This window comes from Ammospiza caudacuta, chromosome 7 (assembly GCF_027887145.1).
Source record: "Ammospiza caudacuta isolate bAmmCau1 chromosome 7, bAmmCau1.pri, whole genome shotgun sequence".
NCBI classification, from domain to species: domain Eukaryota; kingdom Metazoa; phylum Chordata; class Aves; order Passeriformes; family Passerellidae; genus Ammospiza; species Ammospiza caudacuta.
In genome coordinates this window covers 38,766,574-38,792,207 of record NC_080599.1, presented here as the reverse complement: position 1 = coordinate 38,792,207, position 25,634 = coordinate 38,766,574, and the positions used below count along the sequence as shown (strand labels likewise).

General features: G+C 48.2%; 1 protein-coding gene across 2 annotated transcripts in view; it reads right to left on the bottom strand.

Moving 5' to 3' along the window:
- Window positions 1-25,634, bottom strand: part of RNF220 (ring finger protein 220) — a 214,500-nt gene that overhangs the window by 44,419 nt on the left and 144,447 nt on the right. The window contains exons 5-9 of one of the 2 annotated variants that reach the window (XM_058808197.1): window positions 24,176-24,221; window positions 14,489-14,584; window positions 10,352-10,394; window positions 2,793-2,914; window positions 1,681-1,813 (exon numbers count right to left, since the gene is read on the bottom strand). In XM_058808197.1, the coding sequence (XP_058664180.1) occupies window positions 1,681-1,813; window positions 2,793-2,914; window positions 10,352-10,394; window positions 14,489-14,584; window positions 24,176-24,221 (440 nt within the window). Of the gene's footprint in view, window positions 1-1,680; window positions 1,814-2,792; window positions 2,915-10,351; window positions 10,395-10,536; window positions 10,708-14,488; window positions 14,585-24,175; window positions 24,222-25,634 lie in introns of those variants that run through there. The other variant, XM_058808198.1, reaches the window with a different exon arrangement.

Here is a 25,634-nt window from a genome sequence, read left to right as displayed (position 1 = left end):
TAGGAGATCACTCCAGCTTTGCTCTGGCTTTCCAAATTTTACAACTTCCTGCACAGAGTAGGTAGGTACCCTGTACATATTGTCTGACTATTCCAAAATACTAGGTAGAAAGTTGTTAGGAAAAACATTTACCCAGCCTAACTACAGCAATTACACAGATATTGTCCCCCTGAAGCCTCATTTGAAAGAAAGTATCCCCATGACCAAGGTAATGTGGAAGATTCAGATCACACTTCAGTGAATTAACTCAAAAGCAACTGGGAGCATTTACCAGACAAAGACAGCACCATGTCTACACCAAAGAAGTGGAAGAGCGTGCTCTCCTCAAATGCAGGTGTTTGGTGGGGATGAAGGAAGAAACCACTCAAGCACAAAAAAAGGGGAAGAGATGAACTTAACAGCTTTTTCTAACCAGGGCTAGCAGTAATGACAACAGAGGCACACAGACATCCCATGCCTCCCTGCTACAGAGTGTAGTCTATGCTACATGAACACAGTTTAAGATCCTGCATGGTCTCATCAGGCCTCTATATGGAATCATGCACAGACACAACTCTCCATGCAGTCACAAAAAAAGTTAGGCTGCTGACACAGCATGTAATAGCATGAGCTTCATTGGGGGTCCTTTAAAGCCTGAAGAAGCTGCTCCTTATCAACTGCTCTGCTACAACCCAGCTACAATTTAATTTCAGAGGAAAGCAAGAGCAGATCAGGAGTGCCTGGTTTTAGCAGAGCACACGGCTTGCTTTTAAGTCCAACTCCCTTATGCAGTAGCCTTTCCCCTTGAGATATTTTAAATTAAAATCCAAGCTGATATAGGAAGAGATCACATCCCATCCTCTTTATTGAATGAAGGGAGCCAGCGTTCCTCCTCTCATTAAGCATGCGCTACGTGGATTGCTTGTGAGAAACTCTCATGAGTGCCTGAGGTTCATGCCAATGAACAGTTTAGTAAATCCTCCTCTTTGAGGCCAAAGGGCTGAATGTAAGAAAGGGGCCAGGTTTCTAGCTAAAATTACATTCACCAATAAAGCTCACAAGAGGTCAAATTTTGCCATAACTCACTCTCTCCTTGGTAACTGATTTCCCCATCACTAGGGAAGGAGCAAAAGAAGGAGGAAAAATAAAATGTGTTTGTCTGAGAGCCCTAAGGGCTTGCAGTGCTGGAGGTGCAGAGCAGGTTCCTGGATTCTCATTTATCAACCTTAAAAGGGATGGAGTGATAAATGCACAACTGGCCCTTTAATATTTTATGCAGGTGCTAAAGCGACTTAGCTGTCACCTCCAATACATCACCAGAGGCTGATACACCAGCTTTCGTCACTCCAGGCTGGGAATTTTTACAATTTCATTTCTATTTCCCTCTCTTCACATATTTCCATGTATTTCTTACTACGTGTGAGATATAAAATGTTATTTTCCCCACATGATCTACCCATTCCCTCCTCAGCCACATTCCTTGAGAAAGAAATATCCCCACGCTTCGTTAAAGATTTGCACAAATTTTGACTCCCATCATTCAAGAGGGACAAAAAACTGAAATCACTTTACATTCAGGCAAAAAGGCTGATGATTCTGCCTTTTGTGGAAGGGAAATCCCTGCGTCCCTCCCTTTAAAGATAGGTAATGATGAAATTCCACAGCAGAATGGTTTACAAGTGCCCCCGGAACACTGCACACCTCGGAATCCTCCCTCCAGGAGAGTAGTGGCCCGTATCCTCTTCTGCCCGCACCACTCGTACTCCTCAAAGCGGTTGCCGTTCTCGTTCTCGATGTCCACAGAGTCATCCTCAGTCATGCACGAACCTTCTCTCTGCATGGGGTAGAGCAGGGGCAGAGTGTTGAGATGCACAAAATGGCTCTTTGGGGTTCATAACTCGTGGTGGGATGGGGAAGAAAAGCTGGGCTGCTCGCAGGACAGCTAAGTATAGAGCATACAGCAGCCTCTATTCCCATTCCTGTTCCTGCTAACCTAAACTAGAAGTAAATAGGTACTGGAAGAACTTGACAATCTAAGATTAAACAAGTTGCAAGTTTCATAATTTTTACTCAAGGAAATATAAGGTCCGATCCCTACAACAATGCTGGTGTTCACTTCAACATGCATTCCCCTGCCTTGCAAGCAAAATTTCTCTGTCATGGAGGAACATTCCTTTGACCCCTAGCAGAAGTGTTCTCCTGTAACATAGTTTCAGGGCATACTGATCAAAATACACCTCTCTTTATACTATGCACCTCTCGAGGCAACAAGTCCTCTATTGAAGGTTTTTCTTGAGAAACATGAACAAAAAGCCCTATGACAAAACTCTGACAAAACTCTCTCCCTCCCCTGGGGCTTGTTTCTCCTTCCTTGCTGTCTTTGGGATGAACAGCAAGACAGCGGTTCTGCTTAAATGCAACTTCCCTGGAGTAAAGACGATCATGCAACCTTTAAAAATCCCAGTCTGCTACAAAAGAACCCAACAAACAATTGTAATGCTGTCAAAGGCACGGATCAGAACAAACTGTTCTTCCTGTGCTACACAGGATGCCTGAAGTCCTACAAAAGGTTCATAAATTTCAATAGCTCCACCTTTAAAATCTACAAATTAGACTTCCATAACAGAACAGAAAAGAAAAATCCAGAAAAATCCATCTTCCCAGACAAAGAAGTGACTACAGATCTTTGGGAGACAGTTAGCATTGCCTGCAAGCTCAGCAATGTTAGTTTTTGCCCCACATTAGGACAACTACAGACAGAGCTGGGAGTAGGGAGAAGGGAATGGCAGCTGGTGATCCTGTTGCGCCTCTACCTTTGCAAGGCATTGTTCCACATGCCTACTCATCTCCTCCTCGGATCCTGACAGGGGCCGGCTGCAGAGGGGACATACCTGCCCTTCGTCTTGCTTCCTCCGTTTCATTTTTCCAATCCGAGCTGCATGGAGAAACCAGGGAAGAAAAGAAACAAAAAAGGAAGACGTCAAGTTTGCCGGTCCAGTTTTGGCTCAGCTCCAAATAATAAACCCTTGGCAAAAATGCTAAGATTTCACAGCAGAAAATCCCATTGTAACTCCCAATTCTGACTTCTATGAACAGAACAGAGACTGTTACTTGGCACTTTTCAGAGGATATCTGTAACCTTTGGCTGAGCACTCTGATTCCACAAAGGCAGCTATTCACAATTTAACAACCAGAAGAATATCTGCTACACATCCCATGGTAAGTTATTAGAATGGTTAAAATCTTTGCCTTGGAAACCTGAAATTGTTTTCAAAGTTGAGTGATAAAGCCACTGAACCCTGTTTTGAATTCTGCCTTTTAAGTCTGAGGTCCTTCCATTAACATGTCTATTCCCTCTACAAGAACTTGCTTAGAATGTGGAAGGATGATGTAGCACCTGATAGCCTTGGACAAGGTATTTAACAGTCACTTCCAGAACCACAAAACTTCCTGTACGCCCTGAAAAACTCCTTCTCAGACCACCACAAACAAGTCAAAGCACCATCTTGGTAGCAGGCAAATTTTATGGAAAGGAAAGAGATTTGCTACGAAAAACACAGGATCTATGCTAGATAGCTTCTGTCTCTCTACTGTTTTTATTTCATGAAAACTAGGAACTACACTGCCTTCTTGAGAGCATGCCCTGGGAAACAAACATGTTAGGAATCACAATGATTAGAAAAAGCAGCCAAGGTAGCCTGTTGCTTAATCCAATAGCTGGTTAATTTGAGCCATCGTTTAATGTGATCAAAACATCTGGAACCAAATCATTTGCATTAAAAAGAACTTCTGTCTTTTATTATGATAGCTTTAGGCAGGTATTACTGAATAACTCAATCACTGGCTGCAGGAAAGTCACTGTTTAATTAATAAGGAAGGTCAAAATTCTGAATGAGAGACAAGAAAAAGCCCAAGGAAAGCCCGTGTGATAATGAGAGATGACACCACCAAAAAGCTGCATTAGCCAGAAATCATTACTGACATTGTGAGCACTGCAGCATGCTCTGAGAGCCTTCATGCCTGAACACTGAGGGATCAACAGCTCCCTGCAGCCAGCGATCACAGAAAGCTTCTGCAATGCCAGGATGGGAAGGACCAGTGCACAGGCAAGTTTCTGTTCATTGTTTTCTCAAGTGCATTAGTTTAGAGCACACACATCAAGTGAATTATAAAGTTTCAGCTGAACACATCAGCACAGACCAGAAAGGCCTCCTTCAAGACTTTCTTGTTGGCTTCCCTGGACTCAGGACTCTCTGGGTTAGGATATACTTTCCCACAATTCCGGAGCCCTCATCATCACCTATACTCTCTCATGCTCCAGCACTAAGAAAGCTTCAAATTAGCAGTGGGCATCGTTTTTCCTCATTGAAATGCATATGTGTGAAAACTCCCTGAAAAATACATCTCCTCTCCTCACATGCTGGAAAGGATTCTGCAAATGTGATATTCCTAGAGTAAGAGACAGCAACTTGAGACCAAAACAAAAATGTTTTTGATATCTGGCACTTTGAACAACACAGACTCTCAAAAACACAGCTTTCGTTGTTTCTCTAAATTTTATTTGCTGAAGCTCCACAACCCTCTCTTGTGCTGGGTACACCACACTGACAGTTCCACAAACCTCTCATTTAGGCAGAGTTAAGCCACACTCTTTCTGGCTTGGACTTTAGTGCCCAAGAGATTTCTGAAGTTCTGGTTTAGTGCATACCTGTATCCTTCAGCATGGCTCTTTCATTTAAGTTTAGGATGATCTTTCCTTGCCTCACTAGCTCTGTAGAGCCAGAAAAAAATATGGAAGGAGGCTGGAATCAGACATGACTTGAGCATTCCTCAGCAAACACCCATCTGGAGAGAAACACAGAAACAAAGCCTCCTCTATCCTGATCACAGACACAAATTTCTCTCACCTCATCATGTTTTTAACAGGGAAATGCAGGGAAGGAGCAGTTTAATTATTCTGGTAGGACTCCCCATGGCCAAACAATTCAGTTAGAGCAGTCTGCCTGGTAAATTTATTAGTATTTTTAGGGTTTTTTTACTGCAATCCTCCAATCCATGCACTGCAGCAGTGACAAAAGGAGGACAACTTATTTTGGATCTTCCACAGATAAATTCTTGGGACAATTCTACCACAACAAGCACCTGATCTACTGCTGAAATTTTAGTGCAGAGTTGGGAAAGAACCTCACTCTGCTCCAGCTCCACACCAGACCCAGCAGCCAGCCCCTATCTTGGCTCATTTAGCTCTGCAGAGCAGCATCCCTTCGAGTTGCAATGCCACAAGTGAAAAAGCCACCGGAGGAAAGAGGTGTTGAAAACAAATCCCCCTGCCTTTTTCATTCTCTGGTCATTAGCAGCGGCAGCAGCGCCGTGCCCACGGAGGCCAAGGGTGCTCCTGGTGACAGGAGGGACGGGGAGGGAGGGAGCAGCCTGGCAAGCAGATCCGAGCGGCGCTGTCCCTGGCCCGCACACGCAGCCCGGCCCGGCCATCACTTCCAATCAGCGCGGCGGGGACGGAGCGGCCCCAAAGGCAGGGGCTGATTGTGCCGCCGTCCCGAAGGGGAGCAGCTCAAAAGAACACGCAACTGAGACCGCAGGATTGCTAATTAGTGTTGATAGATGCGATCATTTCTAATTAGCTCACTAATCCCTCTCTCCCTCGCTCCTGTCGCAGGAGCATGGAGAGAGGGGAAAAAAAAGAAAAAGTCATTCCCTTCCTCCCATAATTCAGGAAGACAAAAATGCAGCCAGTTGAGGACTGGATGTACAAAGAGGACAGAACTCAGGGAAGGAGGTTTTTGCACAAGACTGACCCATTCTTACCTCTGACTGCACAAAGATTCTATAGTTATTATTCCAACCTTCTGCCAGGAGGTGAGAAGTTCACTAGTTTTTATTAGCATTAATAATTATTATTATTAGGCTATCAGAGGGCTTCCAGCACCTCTGAGGCCTCACTTTTAAAGATGTACATTACCCTATACATGGCTCCTGCTGCAAGTGCATGTTCTCCCTCAGATTACATGAAACCATCAGGCACAGGGGGAGTTTAAGTCACCACAGCAGATGAATGAGAAAGTGGCACACAGAGGTGAGCAAGAACTGGGATCCTCTGCAAGGGCAGGGGGGTCTCAGCTATGGTCTCTGACTTAACCTAGGGGCTGTGCTGGCTATGGAATTGCTCTTCCTTTCACTGATATGTAATTCTCTAATATGGGGCTGTGCAAGGTGAGAGGCTGCTTGCTCTAGAGAAGGAGCCCCACTGCACTCGACAGAGCATCTGCTGCTGAGGGAACACTGGTCCCTCCTTCCCACAGGCACAGAGACAAGGAGCCAAGCCACCACTGCTGCCTTATTGGCAGAAGAGACTGAGGATGTTTTCTAACAATGGGCTCTCCTCATCAAGGCTGAACATTATTAATGCCTAAAGATCATGTTACTCTCTAGTTCAGCCAAACTTCCTGCGAGAAAAGCTAATGGATTCTACTTTTCACTGGTGCTCCCCTCCCCAAGCAAAAATTCACCTTCAGGACACAGCACTAATTACCTCAGAAGTGCTCTCACACGGCATCTAGCAGTGGACATTGCACCAATCTCTCCTGCAGCATCAAAGGCCATGATTAAGTTACTAGCAATATCTCTTATGGTTCCCTCCACCAGTTTGAGTGGTCCCCTGAGTCCTATGCAGACATCATTAGCAGCTCCTGCAATGGCAGGCCAGTCAAATTAAGTGGAAGCATTTTTGTCTCCTTTCCAGTGAAAATCATCCAGCTTCATTCCTCCCCCACCCATCAGCTACAAAAGCACAGGACATGGTGCTGGTGGTTCAATAAACTGCACGGTCTGTTTGGAGAGACAGGCTGGGGGTAACCACCAAAACTAGTTTCACCTTGTCAGGGAGGTGCAAATGGAGCTTTGTAAGGACCTACTTCACAACTCACCTGAGAACTTTGGAAACAACCCTAAACTTATGCCAAAGATATTCAAGCACAAGAGCTAGCACCTGTTCTCTGCAAATCTGCAGGAGACCTGAGGAGTGGCTGTACCTACTTTTGTTAGATCTATCACAGAAAGCTTTTGTGAATGATCAAACTCGTCCACAGTATCTGATGCAAGGTAGTGGCAGTGCACAAAAAGCCATCTCAAGAAGAAGCAAAAGCAAGAAAACAGATGGTCAAGAAGGAATCAGTTTCAGACCTTAAGTACAATTTGCTGCTCATCTGCCTGAAAAAGAACATTAAGGGCCAGATTCACAAAAGGATTTCAGTGCAGCTTTCAGATTTGCATGGTCAAAGTTCCACACAGATGATTTTCAGCAACCTTCAATGTGACACTATTCTCAGAGGCTGGCACCTACTTAACCTGCTGAACCCATGTTCTGATACACTAAGCCAAACTTTGTGCCTCCAATTTTGAATGACTACCTAACCTGCTCTGCACTGCTAAACTCCACAAGCATCAATTTACAGGATGGCTTAAAGTTTCCAGTTTGGCAACACTGGAAATAAGGCAAATGAAAGAAAAGCTTCCTTTGTCACACAGGTTCATCAGGAACCAGCACCTCATATGCCTGGGTTCACAAGGACACAACCTCTGGAAAGTGAGTTTAGCACAGGTGAGAGGTGCAGGATTAACTCACTGAGGCTGACAGGGCAGTTGTGATACAAACACTTAACCAAGAGCCTAACAGACAGAACATTAATTTCCTGCTCCTGAGCTTGAAAATGCATTTGCCTTACTTACAGCTCAATTTAAGTCACAGGCTTGACTTAAAGAATTAAAATTCTGGCCAGTCAGGTACATGTGAACCATGTTACTATCAGGATCTAATCATGTTGTGGCCAGGCCAACAGAAGCTCACAGAAGACATTTCCCTCTCTACCTTCTCTTCCCTTAGCATTCCCAAATGAACACAACAGGATGGAAAACATCAAGGTCCAAACAAGACTGAGTCACAAACAGCCTGGGCAGCCAAGATTAGAGTCAAGGACAATGTAAAAGAAGAGCAAACACTGTGAGTCCTTTTTATGGGAGGAGTTTCCAGAAGTGCTTCTGGAACTCAGCTCATAAATTCATGACAGAAACACCAAGATAAACTGGTTACAACAATATTGAAAAGTACACATAAAACATCATAAAACAAATGAAATAGATTTTTATTTGACAGACTGCATTTGCTATATCTTAAGTTTCTGCAGTGTGTCAATGAGAATATGAAACAAAGAGTCAGTTGTCCTTGAACAAGTCCTACACAACTTCTGTTCATGTAAAATAATCAGGATTAGGAAACTAAAGTTGCATGATTGATTAGAAGCTCATTAAAACATGAGATATAGATAAATAAGAGTTTTTTTTTTTTCTCTAAAGCACTCCAGTGTTCTCCATTGAAAGCATTACTGCTCAAATTACTCAACAATTAGGTGGCATAGCTTACAAATACTGCAATTATTTCAGTACAAACAAATGTGGAGGAAGAAACTAGAAAGCAGCCAGTGTTCAGAAGTACAAATGTAAAGACACATGCAGAGAAAGGAGCAGAAGAACCCACCCAACCATGTGGCTGGGTGCAGCCTGGACCAGACATCACTACAGGTATGTTCTGGGAACAGCAGTGATCAGTCACAAAAACCTAAGGTCAGAAGGAACCAGTCCTGATCTAATCTGACCTTCTTTGGGACCCAAAGCACTTCACCTGAATTTCTGCATCCAGCTCCCTGACATCTGGACCCTCTTCATTTTAGGATGAAGAAGAGAACAGACAGGAAACCCCAGCACTATTAGGGCAGCACATATCTTCCTTCATTTAGGATATAGCTGTACCACGAAAGGTACATAAAGAAGAGTAAAACATCCAACAGAAACAATGTAAATGCTGTACAAAACTACCTGCCTCCCTTCAGATGAGCACAGGTTCACAAAAACATCCAGAAGAGCTCCCAAAAGGAGATCACAGTCTACCCAGACTGTGCTGCAGCCCTGCTTTGGGACAGAGACAAAAGTACAAAGCAATACTGAACCAGTTCAGCTGAGCACGCTCTCACCGAGAACTTTGTCTCACTCTGAAGGACTCCACAACACCAAGAATTTGGCTCAGACTTAAAAAAAAAATCTTTAAAATAAGGTGACTGCACCTTAATTGCTGGCCTGAAAAAAGGTGGAAGGAGAGAGCTTAGCCCTAGCTATCCAACCATGATAAAGGAACAGTTTGACATCCTTGACCCCAAAGACCTCGGTCACACAAAACAAGTCCCCAGAGAGCAGCACCTCGTGTACCTGGGCCATCTGAACTCTGTGTCTGCCTGCCAGCACTTCCTGCACTCATCCTGGAGTGCAGAGTGAGCACCTGCCAGCAGTTACTGTCACTGGTGCAAGGTAACTCCTTTCTTTGTTCTATGGCTTAACACTTTCTGGAGTTTGCTGTTTTTTGGCCCTCTGGGTTGATATTTAAAAATTGTAAGGCTAGCTCTGAATTCACCTGTGTCTAACTTATCAAAGTTCTGGATCAGTAGCTTCTATTTGCTTAAGACTACATAAACATGGAGGGCTTCAAATTCAAGCAAAATGTTTTCTATCAACACACTCTAAACTTGTTTGCTATTTTGTTCAAGCAGATCTTCTTCTAAATAAACTCCAAATGCTCATCAGAGGTGTTATAGTGAAGTATCACATCAGGAAGCTCGAGATTAATGAGCCTCCTATTAACCTGAATAAGCAAATTCTGACTAAATATTACATACTAAAGTAGCTACAAGCAGCACAAAACCAGACGACAGAACATTGTTTCTGCGTACACAGTAAGTTCTGACCTCTGAACTTTGAGAAAAGTTTCAACTTCTTCAGCTCTAATAAAAAAAGTTTCCTTTTAGCTTTTCTTTCCAATTTCAAAGCAGAGAGATGGGCTTCCTTTCTCTGAAACGATGTCTGATTTGGTTTTTTAAAATCAGGCCACTGTCGACTAGAAACAGTTGTTTACTTGTTACGAGCATCCATAGATACGAGAATAAAAGTACCACACCAGCATCTGTGGGTGTGAGAGGAAAAAAAACCCAAACAAAACAAACCATGACGTCAGATGACGCTCAGGCTTCCTAAAAGTTTACTGCAAGATTCAGCCATGTGAGCTGTGGAAGCTCAGCAGCCGGGCCCCGCACAGCAAACACGGCTTTGGGGCCTGTTTTACACCGGCGGGGGGATCCCGGCGGGGACAGCCGGGGCTGAGCGTGGAGGGCTTCACCCGGATGCCCCCGCGCCCTCCCGGCGGGGCTGGAGGCGGCTCCGGGCCTGCGGTGCGGGGGACACGGGGGTGCCACACAACTCGGCCCAACTCTGGAAACTTCTCCGGAGGGGCAGGCGCCATGGGGGCCTCACTCACCGTTCAGCCGGGTCTGCCGGTTCGCTCGCACCCGCAGGAAGGTCTGCACAGGGGAGACAAGAGCGTCAGGACGCGGATGCAAACAACTCGCCCCTCGCCCGTACACAAGGCCCGGTCCCCCCACTCCCCGCGCATCCCCGGGACAACGCTCGGTCCGCGGGCCTCCCCCCCACCGCAGCACCCACCTCTTCCCGGCCCCCGCCGCCAGGCCCCCTCTTGCCGCTCTGCATAGCCGCGGGCGCCGCGGGCGGGCGGCGGGCGGCGGGCCCGGGATGCGGGTGGATGCGGCGCGGCCCGGCGGGCGCCGCCGATCAGCCCCCGGCGGCCGCCGCCATGTTGGCCCCGGTCATGTGACCCGCGGCGCGCGGGTGAGAGTTCAGCAGGCAGTTCCCATGACAACCGACAGGGGGCGGCAGCGCCCGGCGAGCCCGGCCAATCAGAGCCCCGGGGCGGATGGAACGCGGAGGATCTGGCCAATCAAAATTCAGGGGTTACGCGAGGGGGGGACCCTGTGTACCTGACCAATCAGAAATAGGAGATTACTGGGATCCTGGGGTGCCTGGCCAATCAGAAATCAGGGGTTACTGAGACCCTGGAGTTCCTGGTCAATCAGGAATCAGGACCCTCTGGAACCCAAAGGGCCATGATTAATCATACCCCAAAGGCAGGTTGCTGCTCCGGGGCAGCTGACCAATCAGAGCCTGGGAGCAAGTGGTAAACGGCTTTCCTGATTTCCTTGTCCAATAGTGATTGAGCACCCTTCAGGCTCAATGTCACTGGCCAATCAGAGCCTTAGCCCTAAATATAACCCAAAGGCACTGACCAATCAGACACCACCATGTCACTCTCCAAGTTCCTCTGCCCAATCAGAGCTTGGGGGCCCAAGAGCTCTTGGCGAATCAGAATCCAGGCGTAATAGGACCCAAAGGCAGGTAGCCAATGGGCTCTACTGTGGTTCTTGCCCTGGCCTGGCCCTGCTGTGGAGCCCCCAGGGCCTGCCCTGGCTGGGGAAGTCAAGCCTCGGGAAGAGGAGCCCTGGAAAGCAGAGCCCTGGGAAGTGGAGGCCCGGGAAGTGAAGCACATCCTTCCTGCCTGCTGACACCCTCTGCCTCTGCCGGGGCCAGGCTGAGCATCTACCTCAGCTCCTGGGCACTGACACCTGCCTGCCCTGCCAGAAATGGCCCCTACCACAATGACACCTTGCCTACAGGCAAAGCCTGCGCTTTCCAGACACTCGTCCCTCTTTTCCTTTCCATGGTTCAGGAAACCTGGCTGGTCAGAAGTGTCTCATGGGTTTCCCTGCCATATCTGCAACTGTGAAGGAGGATGGCCCCAGCAGACCGGCCTGAAGTTGGGACAGAGCTGGGGGCTACAAATTGGGCAGCAGAGGCTCCTTTACACATCTGCTCCCCTCTCTTTAGACTCCTCAGACTTTGTTTCCTGGAATCAAACCTACATTTTGGGTCTCCTCTCTGGCTCCTGTGACAGTCTGTCAGTTCTTTTTCAGAGGGAAAACAAAAACCACCCTGGTAAATGTTTTGCTGCCTCCAGATGATGATGGCAGCTGGACAGTTCAGTGCTGGCTGGTGAGCTTTGCAGTCTGTCCTACATCCCAGCTCTGCTTGCCTGCTGAACATGCAGCTGGATTCATACATGGCTTACTTATAAAATCACAGCTGCTGATTGTAGGCTTTACCCTTTTAATGAATTGAGCTGTCTTTTGGGAGCACGCTTACCTGAGCTCAGGGGGAGGGACATGAGCCTTCCCTGGACAAGCATTTTAGGCTTTTGCTTACACTACACTTGCTATTCAGTCACAAATATTCTGTGGGCTCTCTTCTAGCCTGAAATGCCATCTTTGCAGTACGATGTTTCACTTGCAATTTGCTGTTGATTTCTCCACTGGGTATTCACAGCTTTATCTAAATGTAACTAAAATGGCTTTGTTTTTACTCAAAGCTCCATCTGACAGAGCATACTGTAAGAGGAGTAGCCCCTACTGACCAAATCCATTGGCTGCCACTACCTCTGTATGATCAGTCTCCATGTACCAAACTCCAGCAAGCAGGCTTGGCTCAGGGGAGGCAGGAGATGCCTCCTCCCCACATCCAGGAGCCCCCCACTGCCTTCACTGCAGCCCCCTCTCAGCATGGGGAGCAATTCAAGCAGCCCTAGTGCTGTGCATGCCCCTATTTCCATAGCACTCCTATTCATTAATCTCCTTCCCTAAGTTTCCCCATTGGTACATAAGCACAAAAACTGAGAAAACAGAGCCACAGGAATTCTGAAAACCCAAACGCCAATAACTCACGTTCTAGCATGTTACTAATACAGTGTATAATCATGATTAGATCACAACACAAGGGACAGCCATAATTCCAGCACACCTCTGCATATGGAAAGCTAAATTTTGCAGCACTTAAAATCACCACCGTGAGAGTCTTCTGCTCTGCTTCCTGGGCTTTTTCCCTTGGCAAGCCAGGCAGACTGAATTCTCGTTCATATTGTGGCTTTATTGAGAATACACAGAGGCTTTACACAGCCTTGGCACCCACTCTGAGGTCCCTTTACACTGCCAGTGCAGCGTAACTCAGCCAGCACAAGCATAAATGAAAATCAGGCCCTAGAGGTGTTTTCTCCCTGCAGTGCAGATGTACAACTCCCATTACACATTTGCATTAAGGGCTGCAACCCTCCATAAAATATGCTCACAAACTTAAAGCACATTAGAGAGTAGCTGGACTCAGCACATGGAGGGGCTTCTGCTGAGAATATTTGTCTTTGAGTATGACATAATAAAAATGTGCAGGAACAGAGGGCTGCAAGGGGCCACCAATCTCACAGAGACTGATGTCTGGCAGAGTGGGAAGGGAGGGGGGTTCTCCAACAAAGGGGCCATAGCAAAAATCTCTTCCATGCTCTTTTGAAATGAACATAATTTAATTATTAGCCTTAATAAACAGGCAGGAAAGAGAGCAGGATTACCTGAAACAGGCATTTCTGTATCTTCTGCAAGGTTTTGCTTCTTTTGCTTTGCTCCAGCTTTTATTGTTCATGGGAAAGTAAAGCGGCTGTGACGTGACACCAAGTTATACCTCAAAGCCACATGGGAATATGATCCACAACTGATAGTATAACAATAAATAGGACAGAGGATGGAATAATGGGCAACAAATGTACAAATCTGTTACTAACAGGACCCAACTTCAGAAATGTGTTATAACTGGGTCTGCTCAGTAAGAGCCTCAGGACTGGTCATCAGCCTCTCTCTGCAGGCTCAAACACAGACTTGGCATGTGCAAAGTGGCTGGTGCAGAAAGATATGAGTGCCTACCTGACCCTGGGCACAGGGTATGGCTGCAGACCACCACAGAATAGAGGGTGATAGGTGTTTGCCACGCTGGTACAGCCTCAGCCCACCCAGCCTGTCTGCACAGCAGGAGGACACAAGCGTGGGTCTGTGCTGATGACCAACATTGATTTATCTGCTGTCTTTCAGAGCCTACTTGAAGCCAGTGGCTGAGTACAGACTTGCAGCCAAAGACTTGGATGTGTGTTGAGCTGGAGTCAAGTGTGCCAGCCTGCCCCAAAAATACAGCCGGACTTACAACCAGCCAAGCTGTACTTGTGCTCTCCCCTTTTCATTTCTTGCTCCATCTCCCTCAGATTTACTCATTGCATCACCAAAGTCAAGACCTGCTGCTCCTCTGGGAAGAAAGTGTTTTATAAAACAGGCTGGCATGGCTGTGGATTGTCCACTCATTTCTGTCTTTGATGGGAGTCATGAGTAAAAAAGGTCACTTCTCTGAACGCTTCTCAATGGGCACAGGGTGGGTAATGACAAACATAGCCATGGAAATGAGACCAAAATGGTGAATATAATGCAACAGAAACCTCAACAAAGATTTTAAAACATTTTTAAATACCACAGTGGTTCTAGTCAGATTTGCAGACAAAAGCCCACCTCTGCAGTCCTGTGAGGGGCCAAATGTTCACATCCCCATGATGTGGGCAGGAGAACCAGGGCAGTGACTGCATAGCCAAGAGCAAGGCTGTCACACAGAGAGAGCTGTGGGCACTGGGTTGTGCTGGCTCCCTGCCTAAGGCTGAGACCAGCAACATCATCTACCTGCTTACCTGGTATCTGTCTGAGTGATGGATGTCATCTGAGGAGTGGGGCGATGCTGTCGGAGAATCTCCTTCCCGCTTGATTGAGGCCGACAACAAAATTGACTGCAAGAGAAAGGAGAAATTCATGTTGTGAGCACTGCCAAGCTCTCTGCCTGTGTCTGAGCTGTCCACAAAGCCATGGACAGTATCTCCTGAGCTGTGGAACTGTGCTGGGATGGAATACTGGGCTGTGGGTCTGGCTCTGCTCTTTGCAAGGGACTCTGCCCCATGAGGGGATCAGGCTGCTGGGTCTAGGAAAGTACAAACGAATGGGACAGTCATTTTTACCCCAGGTCTGGTGGCTGGGGCAGAATCAGGCCCTGCTGGAAATGATATGTGAGGACCACACCAGAAATTCTCATGATAAGGCACAGGAGTGCGGAGGTGGAGCAGTGCTTACACGTTCTCTTCTGCCCTTTCTAAGTGCCACTAAATCTCTCAATAGCTTTGTAAACTGCACTAAAGCTCTCAGCACCTTTGCAGTGCACTACCTCTTCCTTCAGTAATTATGCTATTTATTTTAATAAGTAGCACAGAGAAAAAAGGGCCTTTTAGAAGGTTAAAAAGCTCTGTGATATTTGAGACCTAAGAGATCACTGATAAACTTCAAGTCCATAGTAGGTAAGTCTAAATTCTACACACAGTGAACTCTAGCAGGAAAATTACTATGGGACCTTGACAGCATCTGAAGAAATGTACACTGAGTTGCAATTGAACTTGATGATTAGAGTACTTTGAGGGAAAAATGCAATTTAAAATTCTATCTAAAATTATAAATTACCTAAACTAGGCTAAATATAGCCCACTACATTGTGAAAAAATGTGCACTGGAAATGCAGCTCTGCAGATGTTTGTTTCTGAGAATCAGCTGGCAAGATTTGACAATAAATGACTGCTTGGAGATGTGTGTGTTTGTGAAGGGAAGTGTAGATATCATCTGAATTGGACAGGTCAAGTGTGGTGACAACATTGGTAAAAAGCATAATACCTTGGAGAAAGGCAAGTATTCCAGAAATATTTGCCTCTGGGCTGAAATGAAACATGAAAAAATGTGCATTTTTGGGAAAGATATGAGAAAGTGGAAAAATGACTCAGCATACAAATTGGTTCAGTCAGCAGCAAGCAATCCCCCAGGCTTGGACAGGAGAACAGCCCAGCAGTGCAGCCAGCACGGGCATGGAGGGAAGGCAGGCTCGGGGTGGCGGTGGAGGAGGAGAGTTTGGGTACTGAGTTCAACCCCATGGGTGAGAGCTGCTAGCCCTGCCCTGAGGGCAAGAGGCATGTCCCAGTGTGCAGTGCACACCTCTGCCATAAAGCCCAGCTCTGCTGGCTGTGGGCAGATGTGATGTCCTGAAAGGGGTCACAGAGGAGCTGCCTGCTGGGGTGCTCGGTTATTTCCTTGGACAAAACCACTTCTGCCAACTGAGGGCTGTGCTGACCACAACTTGGGGCTTGCTTGCTCCTCAGCTCAGCCCAACAGGGATGCCAGGCACTGGGAGGGGCAGTGGGAACCCAAGGGGCTGGGGGCATCCATCCCAGGCTGCCTCAAGAGCCCAGCCTTCACTTTCCAGATGGGCAGGGCAGGGAGGCTCTCTGGCTTCATGTGTTGGCTAAACCCAGCTGCTAATGGGCTTTGGTGAACAGCTCAATTATTTCTGCAGAATTTCTGCAGAGTGCAGTCTCAAAGCTCCTTGTATTGTTTCGTTTCTTTATTTTCTAAATAGAGAGTGAGGACCATTTTTGAATAAGCAGGATTGCACATGTCCTAAAAAACAGGGAGGTGAGGCTCAAAGCCTTCAGTTGTGACTCACAATAACAGAATAACAGTTAATGCCCTACTAAGACAAGCATCCTGGAGGTGGGAGGGTTAAATCTGTTTTGTCTTCCAATGTATTCTAGAAAAGGGGAAAAAATACCCATCTCCCCATTCCTTGACGACAGACAGACAAACCCTGCCCGCCTCCCGCTCCCCCCCTCAGCTTCTGGTAACTCTAATCCAATATTATTATGTGAAAAATGGTTGGGCTAGCTATGGAGACAGTAAATTAAACGTTATGTATTAGTTTTTAGCGTGTGGTTCTAGGAAGAATGCTGGCCCCATTTATTCCACAAACCTCCTGAGCACCATGGCAATGACCTCTGGAAAAACGCAGGGCTAAACTAATCCCAAAGATGTCAATCTCGAGGCCTCTTCTACATACACTTGCAGTTTAGATTAATAAACTGTCTATTTTTAAATTGTGTGCAAGCACTTCAATTTTAAATACCTTGCCGGCATGTTAAACACAGCGTTAGAGATGCCAAGTCACACTTCCCCTTCACTCTTAGGGAACTTGACTTCATTTGTTTTTCTCATTTCCCTGTGCTGTGCCACACTTTGCCTCTCGGGCAGCCATGGGGGCAGGCAGGGATGCAGGCTCAGAGGCTGAGGGATTAGAAAAGGCGCTCGCCACCAGGGTGACTTTCAATCCTGCAGGAGGCAAGCCTCAACAGTCCCAATTTTGGCTTCTTTTACCCCAGATTGTCATGTTTAGGCTGTTTTCCAATGGCTGAGCAATGAGGATGTCTGACCACAGCACCCCAAGCCAAGGATTTGCTGTTCCCTGCACCACTCTGCTTATTCTCACACTGCTCTGGGCAAGCAGAGGAAGGGTAGCGATACAATTCCCATTCCTCTGTCAACTGCATTCTAGGAATGTGGCTGTGGAGGGAAAAGGTGCTTTCCCAGCCCTCATGCATGCCCATGCTGCATGGCAGACCCAAATTCTGGCATCCCAGCCCAAAAACATGGCACTGTGTGCAGACAGGCCTGATGTGGAGATGCTCTCTGCCATGGGACCAGGTTCTTCAGCATGGTGGGAACAAGCCTTGATGCTGAGATGTCCCTTTTCCCTTGGGTTAAGGCCACCAGGCAGCTCATCCATGCCTGGCTGCCAGTACATGCCAGCTGCCCTTCAGAGTGTGTCTGAGTGAGGATATTGGAGGAAGAGGACCCTCCTTCCTCCCTCGTCTCCCCTCCACAACTCCCACCATCAAAGCTGGAGCAAGGGCTGTGTGTGAGTGGTGGTGCAGCTTCATATTTCTCCCTCCCCTTTAAATCATCTCTCCATTGGGTAGAGGCACTCTCTGTGGAGGTTATAAACCCTGAGAGGATCAGACTGAGCATTACACCTGGGGCAAGCTAAATAAAAAAAGGTCACCGGCGCTTTTTAAACATGGACAAAAAAGCAGTAAAATGTGTTTGAAAAAAAAAATCTGGCATTAAATCATGACTTTTTGCCTGCCTTGCCTCATTAAAAGTGGCCTTTTGGAAGGTAAAATTATCATTGTAAGTGATAAGATCTTTAAGAAAATAATTCACGGCTTCTTCACCCTTTAATATGATAGCCGCCACCGGCTAATTTTTTTCTTAATGGCAACGAGGCCATCAATCTTGTCCGAGCCCTGTACTCCCTCCTTCCTCCTGCCCCTCCTGCCATGCTGGGCAGCCATGGCCCTGCTCAGTGATTCCTTCCTGCCCCTCGGAGCCCAGTGGTGCCATGACACGGAGAAGAAATGTGTCTGGCTGTGCCACAGAGAAGATATGTGTCTGGATGTGCCACCGATCAGAGATGTGTCTGGATGTGCCATGGAGATGTGTCTGCCTATGCCATGGAGAAGAGATGTGTCTGGATGTGCAATGGAGATGTGTCTGGCTGTGCCATGGGGAAGAGAGATGTGTCTGGCTGTGCCATGGATCAGAGATGTGTCTGGCTGTGCCACAGAGAAGATATGTGTCTGGATGTGCCATGGAGAAGAGATGTGTCTGGATTTGCCACGGATCAGAGATGTGTCTGGATGTGCCATGGAGAAGAGATGTGTCTGGCTGTGCCACAGATCAGAGATGTGTCTGGGTTTGCCACAGATCAGAGATGTGTCTGGATGTGCCATGGAGACGAGAGATGTCTCTGGATGTGCCACAGATCAGAGATTTGTCTGGATGTCCCCAGATCCCAAGGGCACATCAGCCTCGCCCTCACACTGCAAGGCTCCCCTTGGTCGCTCCCGACACGCTCCATGGACCTGCAAACTTGCAGAGATCAGCTGGGAACCCTTCAGCAGCTCACCCAAACGCGGAGCAACACTGAGTTTACATAAATAAGCACGGGGGCAGGTTTGGAATGAATCAAACGCGCATCCTGCAGCCTGTATGCCAGCTGCAGGCCATGGATCCCCAGGCCTGCTCCTCCCTGCCGGGCCACAGGAGCCGTGGGCAGTGCTGAGCAATGTCACCAAGAACACCCGTGCCAGCCCACCAGCGGCTCCTGACCTGCAGCCGTGGGCCCTGGGCAGCACGGGGAGGGCCGGGGGTCAGGGAGCAGCCGCCAGCGCCGGGAAATGGATGGAAATTGGCGGCACAGGCCGCCCCCAGCCCGAAGTGCGGCCTCTCGCCGGCAGCCGGGGCAGGTGTCAGCGCCAGGACAGCCCAGCCCGTGGCTCTGACATTCTGCTGCCTCTCAAGGCCAGTCATTTGAGAGTATTAAAGTGCTGGGCTCCTCTTTCTGAGAGCCCTGGAAAAACATAAGGAGTCTATTTTTCTTAAACAATCCATCACAGCTGCTGTCAGCAGAACAAATACCCTAACCCTGCTTTTTATGTATCTATATGGCCTTTTAAAATTTTTTTCTTTCTTTTTTTCTTTTTTTTTTTTGGCATAAAGTGTTCCCTGCTTGATGCATTCAGCCTTAACTCTGCCGTCTAAATAGGTACTTATCACTTAACATGGAGGTGATGGCTTGACATGTTTTCTGTCTCCTGCCCTCCCCTCCACGGTAGGGAAGACGTCAAAGTGTTGCTAATAGCTGTTATCACTTGGGAACTGTAACCCGAAAGCAATAAGTAATACCAGGCCTTGCTGTGATTTCCCCCCTTAACTCTGCTAGCCTTTTTTTATGTTATTGCTGGAGGATCCCTGACACAAAGATGCTACTATTAGAGCTGAGTTTCCTAGAAGCTTTTGGAGGGTCCACATTTGCTCCCGGGAAAAGTTAGAGGTAAAATTATCTAGTGGCTTTTAGCTGGCAGAGATAAAGGTGGGATGGAGCTGGGGATGAAAGGCTTAAATGTGAGAAGGGTGTGAATGGCGAATAGAAATAATGGCAGCAGCAGCTTCTGGCCTTCACTGAAAAATTCCAGTGGTTCCCAAGCAGAATAAGCTTATAGAAATGTGAGCTACTAATTAATTTCTGTGCATATTACAGTGACACCTGGGATTGTAATGGAGCTCTGCATCCTCTTGGAAGAGACACCAGCTACATGGAGGGAACAGGGGCCCCTTTCTAGCAGAACTGCCCATCAGCACTCTGGAGATGGAGGGGGAAAGAGATCTGGCCCAGGTCTGCCCCTCTCTGCTCCTTCTGCCAAATGCAGTGGTTTCCCCTGGTCTGACACGAGGGTACAGCTGTTTGGCCCAAGGGGTGTGAGGGGCTTTGTTTGGTCATGGGGCAATTTGTTTTATGGAATAAAACCTGGCAGATACTTGGTTTTGGAGTGACTCTGGTATTCATCACCCCAAACTGCAGGAAGCAAAGCCAACTAACACTCATCTTACGTAATTTCCTCTCCTTCACATATCTGTGGGCCGTTCTCATGTCCCCAGATTGGCAATAGCTTTGCCACAATACTCGGATTTAGCTTTTAAATCTTTCCTTGTAAATCACAGTTACAGGGGGAGGGAGCACAGATAGGGGAATGACTTTGCCAACCTCCCACTCTGTCAGTGACACAAGAGAAGGAGTTAAAACCCCAGGGCACCGACACCCGTCACCCATTCCTACCACCATGGACATGATATGAAGAAGTTAAATGATCGTGCTAGAAATTTCATCTCAAGTGAGGCAGCTGGGAAGAGCTAAATACAGACATTCTGTCAAGGTTTAAGGCTCCAAATCTTGCTTGCTTCAAAGCTCTTTTTCCTTGGAGGGCTTTAGTGGTCAAATTTCCCACTTGATGTTGTAATTCTCTCTCAAACTGCTCGGTGAAGCTGTAAAATCACAGGGGTGGGTGGGGGAAGCAAAGAGCTCTGGCCCTGTGGCTGGGTTCCCAGCTCTGCCGGAGGTCTGGGAGCAGAGAGCTGGCTGCCTGCCTGTGGGCACCCTCTGTGGAGCTGGGTGCACACCTAAACAAACCAGCCACAGGCGTCTGCTGGGTGCGTGGCATGCATTTTGCTCGTGGCCACTCACATCAGTGTGTGCAGCAAGAGCACAGCCAGGACTGGGAGTGGGAAAGGCAATTTGCAGCCATGTGTTAGCAATGGAAAATGAATGCTGAATCCACCACAAGAGCTGGGATGCTTCATGAACCCAGTCTCTTCCCCTTCAGTGATCAGTACCAGCTCTTCCACAGGGGATATAAGTTTACCTGTTGGTTACAGGTAACAGTCTGCAGCTAAAACCCTGAAATACAGGCAGTAGTGAAGTGCTCTTAGGTAGCAAGAAGGATCTGGGGATGCTGACTCTCCAGCTGCTCAAGGAACAGTGGGAACAGTTGGATTTACCTCACCAACATGGGTCCAACCCAATGTGTGCTCCTCTCCTGCCTTGCAAGAGGCAGCTGAGGCAAGGGGAGAAAGGCAAGGGGAGAACATGAAGTGTGGGAAGGATATCCAAGGGAACCTCTCACTGCTGACAGCTGTGTGCAGACTCCTGGGCAGCCACCAGTCCAAATGGAGTCTGGTGTGCTCCATATGCCTCTGTGAGACATTCCTGCTGCCTGCTCTGCCTGAGACCCAGGCTCTGGCCATGCTGGAGAGTGCTCAGGCCTCACAGAGGTCTGGGTCATGGCTGGCTTGGACAGACCTTCAGAAAGGGATCTTCTGAGTGACAATCTGCTTGTCCAAGTGCCTTGTCCACACTGGTGTATCACCATCTATTAGGCTTGGTCTCTAAGGGCAGATGAGAATCCTGAACACTGATCAGGATCTGTGGCGCTCAGCACTGCCCTTTGAGCTGCCTTTGCAGAGAGAACCCAGGCACCAAGCAGTGGTGCTGGCTGGAGCCCCAGCTTGCAGCCCTTGCTTGGCTGTCACTGCCTCAGTCAGCTCTGATAATAGAAGAATCTGATACAATAATCCTGCATTCATCACATCCCATGTTGAGTGATTGGATTTTCTTTGACATATTGCCATGAAAATTGACCCAGTGCAGTGAGTGACAGCTCTTCAGGGGCAGGGGAGCAGAGAGAGAGGGACATGCATTCACATCTGGTCTTTTATTGCCCAGAGAGAGGCTTGCTGGAGCAACTGTGGGGAAGGAGTGGGAGCAGAGCTAGGCCACAGAGCATGAGAAGATTAAATCCCCAGTTCCAGCTGCCTCAGGCCAGCACAGAAGTGGAAATGGTAGTGATGCTATGGGCAAAAGCCCTAAATGAGCCCTAAAGTGGAGTTAGAGTGACCACAGGTGTAACTACCAGCCTGCAGTTATTCCAGTTTCCATGTCCCTGAGTGAAACCAGCCTGCCTTTGTTTGTTTTGCCATTGGAAGCTCCTCAGGGGGATGGGGAGGTGCAGCCCCTTCTCCCATTGCTGAGTTGCTGGACCTGCTGGCCTTTTTGCTGGCACCAGGAAAAGGACTGGCCAGGAAACATTGCAGCAGTCCCCTTCCACCAGTTCAGAGTGGTACAGATCTTCCCTGGAGGTGCCTGCCAAACCTCCAGTGATGCCTGGGTGCCTGACATGGACTGCCAGCCCACTCCAGGGGTCTGTACCCGATCCTTCTGCCTAGGACTGTATCAGAGGGACTTCACAACCTGATGGGCTATTCATACCCCATGCTGCAAACATGCAGTGGGCACAAGGGAAAGGAGCAGCCTTCATCTCCCCACCACCCTCCTCCTCAATCCCACCTGATTACAAAGGGGCCTTTAATACCAATCTCAGGTGAAGGTGACAGCAGTGTGCCTTCCCATGCCACACAGGACTTGTCTCCCAGCAAAAGCCACATAGAAATAATGAATCCTCCTGGGCTGAGAAGCTTTCAAGCTCTCTGAGAAGGGAATGAAAGATTTCCTGATTTCACCCTCTCCCTCCCTGCTCTCCCGGCTTCTTGAAGTTAATGTTCTTAGTCCCAGACGTGACGGGCAAAGGGAAAAGATCCATGTGGTGACAGGGGACGATTGATCTCTTTTACATAGAACGACGCTCCAGTCCCAGTTTAATCCCCTCGCTCAAGGCAAATGGGATTCTTTGTCAATGGAAACTTCAAAAGCCTGGCCCTGCCGTGAGATGGACCTTCTTCTTTATCTGGTCTCTGTCAGTCACTCACTGTGTTTGCCTCCAAACAGCTAATCTGTCTTCCTAGCCGTCCTTCTCCCTCACAGGAGATGTGTTTGGGACTGCTGAGTTATCTACATGAGTCCTCATGGGGAGGGAATGGGAAGATTGCAGTCCAGAGGCTTTCATTTTGCTGGTGCCCTTTCCAGCTCCTTCAAGACATCCCAAGGCAGCCTCACACTCTGTGGATTATCAGCAGTGGTGGGTTTGGGGATTCCTCTCTGCTCTGCATGTTTTTGTGGGAGAGTCAGGTCTCCACTGTCCTGCATGACTGTACTTTGCTCCAGGGCACAGGAGGAAAGTATGGTCATGCAGGAGACAAAGGTCTGGAACACTATGGAGTATCATTTCAATTTCTTTTTTCCCTTGAAGGATTTGGGAAATTGTTGGAGTTATTTGGGAGTCATCCCTATCTGCCAGGAGCTCAGGTCAGCACAGGGACTCCCAGGCCTCTCCCTTGGTGGGGCAGACAAGGTGTTGATGGATTTGGCAAGACACCGAGCCCCAAGGAGAAAATCTAGAACTGAAATGTCAGTCTTTGCTGCTTCTGACATCATCTGCCAAAAAAATCACCATAAGCTTCCAGAAAAACCAATGGGGAATGAGACTGGAAGTTAATTCTAATAAAACAAGCGTGAAGACATCTCCTGTGAGAGATGCCCTGCACTTGTCTGGAAGCCAGGAGCCTCCCTCACTTGGACTGTGTCATCAGAAGTGTAGGAAAACCTGAAGCACTTGCCTTTGCCCACCTTGGGGAAGACAGCATGGTTTTCAGAGGCTGTACAGTGCCCTGCAGTGCTCCCTGCCTCCTGCTCACCTGCCCAAGCTCTGTCTTTCCCACCCCTGTGCCACATGAGGTCCAGCTGACAGCAAATCAGTAAATTAAGCCCTTTGCAGTGATGCCATGGTGCTCTGTAAGTTTTGTATTTCTGCATTGTGAGCCAAGGGGATGGGAAGAGGGTCCTGGGGAGGGGGTTGAGACCAAGATGGGGTCTTTTAGTGATTTGGGCTCCTCCTTGGGTGTGCCTCACTCCTGTGAGGCAAGCCCACTCTCCCCTCCCAAAGCTGGCATATGGCTGTGGCTCCAGGAGCTCCCACACGTGATTTCCCAGGCTGAGCTCAGGCTGTGTGTGATCAGCTTTCATTAGCTGTCATTAGACACAATCTGGAGCCCCAGAGCCCAGCAGCTTCTTCGGCTGAGTGGGGACAGCAGCTTTCCCCAGTGCCACCAGCCCCCAAAGTGTGGCACCTCCCTGGGACACATCAAGTAGCAGGCTGGGAAGGTGAAGGGGTGAAAAGAGCATCCCTTGGGGGACAGGGAAAATATGCTGAGGTTTGCTCGCTTACCTTGGGGGTGCCTGCTGCCATGGCATCCTTCAGGAGGGAGTTCTTGCTGCCAAGAGAGAAGAGAACGAGGTCAGTCACAAAACTGGCAGGCAAGGAGGGGAGTGCTTCGAGAGATCTCATGAGGTCAAATAGCAAAGCACATTGCTCCTCTTCCCTGGACCAACAAAAGCCTCCTCACCCTGCCTGGAGGGACATGGAAGGAGGGCAGTGCCAACTATTTCTCCAGCTGTAACAAAGTGGTCATATGAGTGGAAGTCCCCAAACCAGCCACATGAGTCAAACACCGGCTCTCCCCCTGCCTGGGGCCTACAAAGCTCCTCTCCCAGCGCTGGGAAAAAGCAAAGAGCAACTCTGCAGGGGCACAGGGAAGAAAGCCAGGGAGAGGGCAGCAGAGGTGGTGAGCCCTGTGAAGGGTCAGGCACAATGAAAAAAAGGAGAATAGGAAAGAGAAGGAGATTAAATCGGTCTAAGAGAAAGGGAAAAAAAGATTTCCTCAGCTCCAGGCACACCGGGGAAGCAGCAGCTCTGCTGGCGGCTGGAGTGATTTGTTAATTCAGCTTGCTCTCCATTTAGCTGGGAAGGAGGTCCCTACCCGGTGCTCCTCCTCGCCTGCCCTCGCCAGCGGGAGATGCTATAGATTTAATAACACCTTCCCCCCTCCAGACAGGTTAAACTTGAAACAATTACATATCAAAGCCGACATGGCGGGGAGGCCTGCACTGTAATTTTTTGGTTATTAAAGTAATCTCTCTCATGTAAATTCTCCTGCTAACATGCTGCAAACAGCATTAGGAAATAAATTATTTCCCCATGATTCGATTTGTCAATGCAAAGCACCTGCAGCAGGCAAAAGGCTCTTGAAATATGTTGCCAAGCCCAGTGCCTGTGCTTGTAAGCACACGCTGGTGGGGTGGCTGGCTCCCAGCTCCCCATAGCCCCGGGGAGATGATGGATGGGTGGGTGGGTGGGTGGAGGGGGGAGGCGGGGGCTGGGGAAAGGGGGGGAATGGAATTGTGTTTAATAACAAAATTTGTATGCAAGCCTGCATCCCAGGCTAAGGATGAGTGATCGGCAGCCAGAAAGTATTAAAAAGCCTCGCTAAACAGATGCTGACAATAGAACAAGACATATCAAATCAGATCTACTTCAGAAACATTAATATACACACGCACACACGCTCGCCCGCGCGCGCGCGCCCGGCTCCGCACACCCGCGCTCCTTTCTTCTCAATCACAGCAATATGGGAGACATCAATAAATTTTTATGAGACTTTTAGAAGATCAACACGGTACTAGATGTGACAAAAAAGCAATGTGCCTGTCATGTTCGCTTTGTCGGGGACACTTTAGCCCCAGATGCCGAGCTGCAGTGCCAGCAGGGAAAAATTGAATTTGGCTGGCTTTAATCTGCCTTGATTTGGCAGATGGCTGGGTGTTATGAAATGAGCAGGGATGGAGGA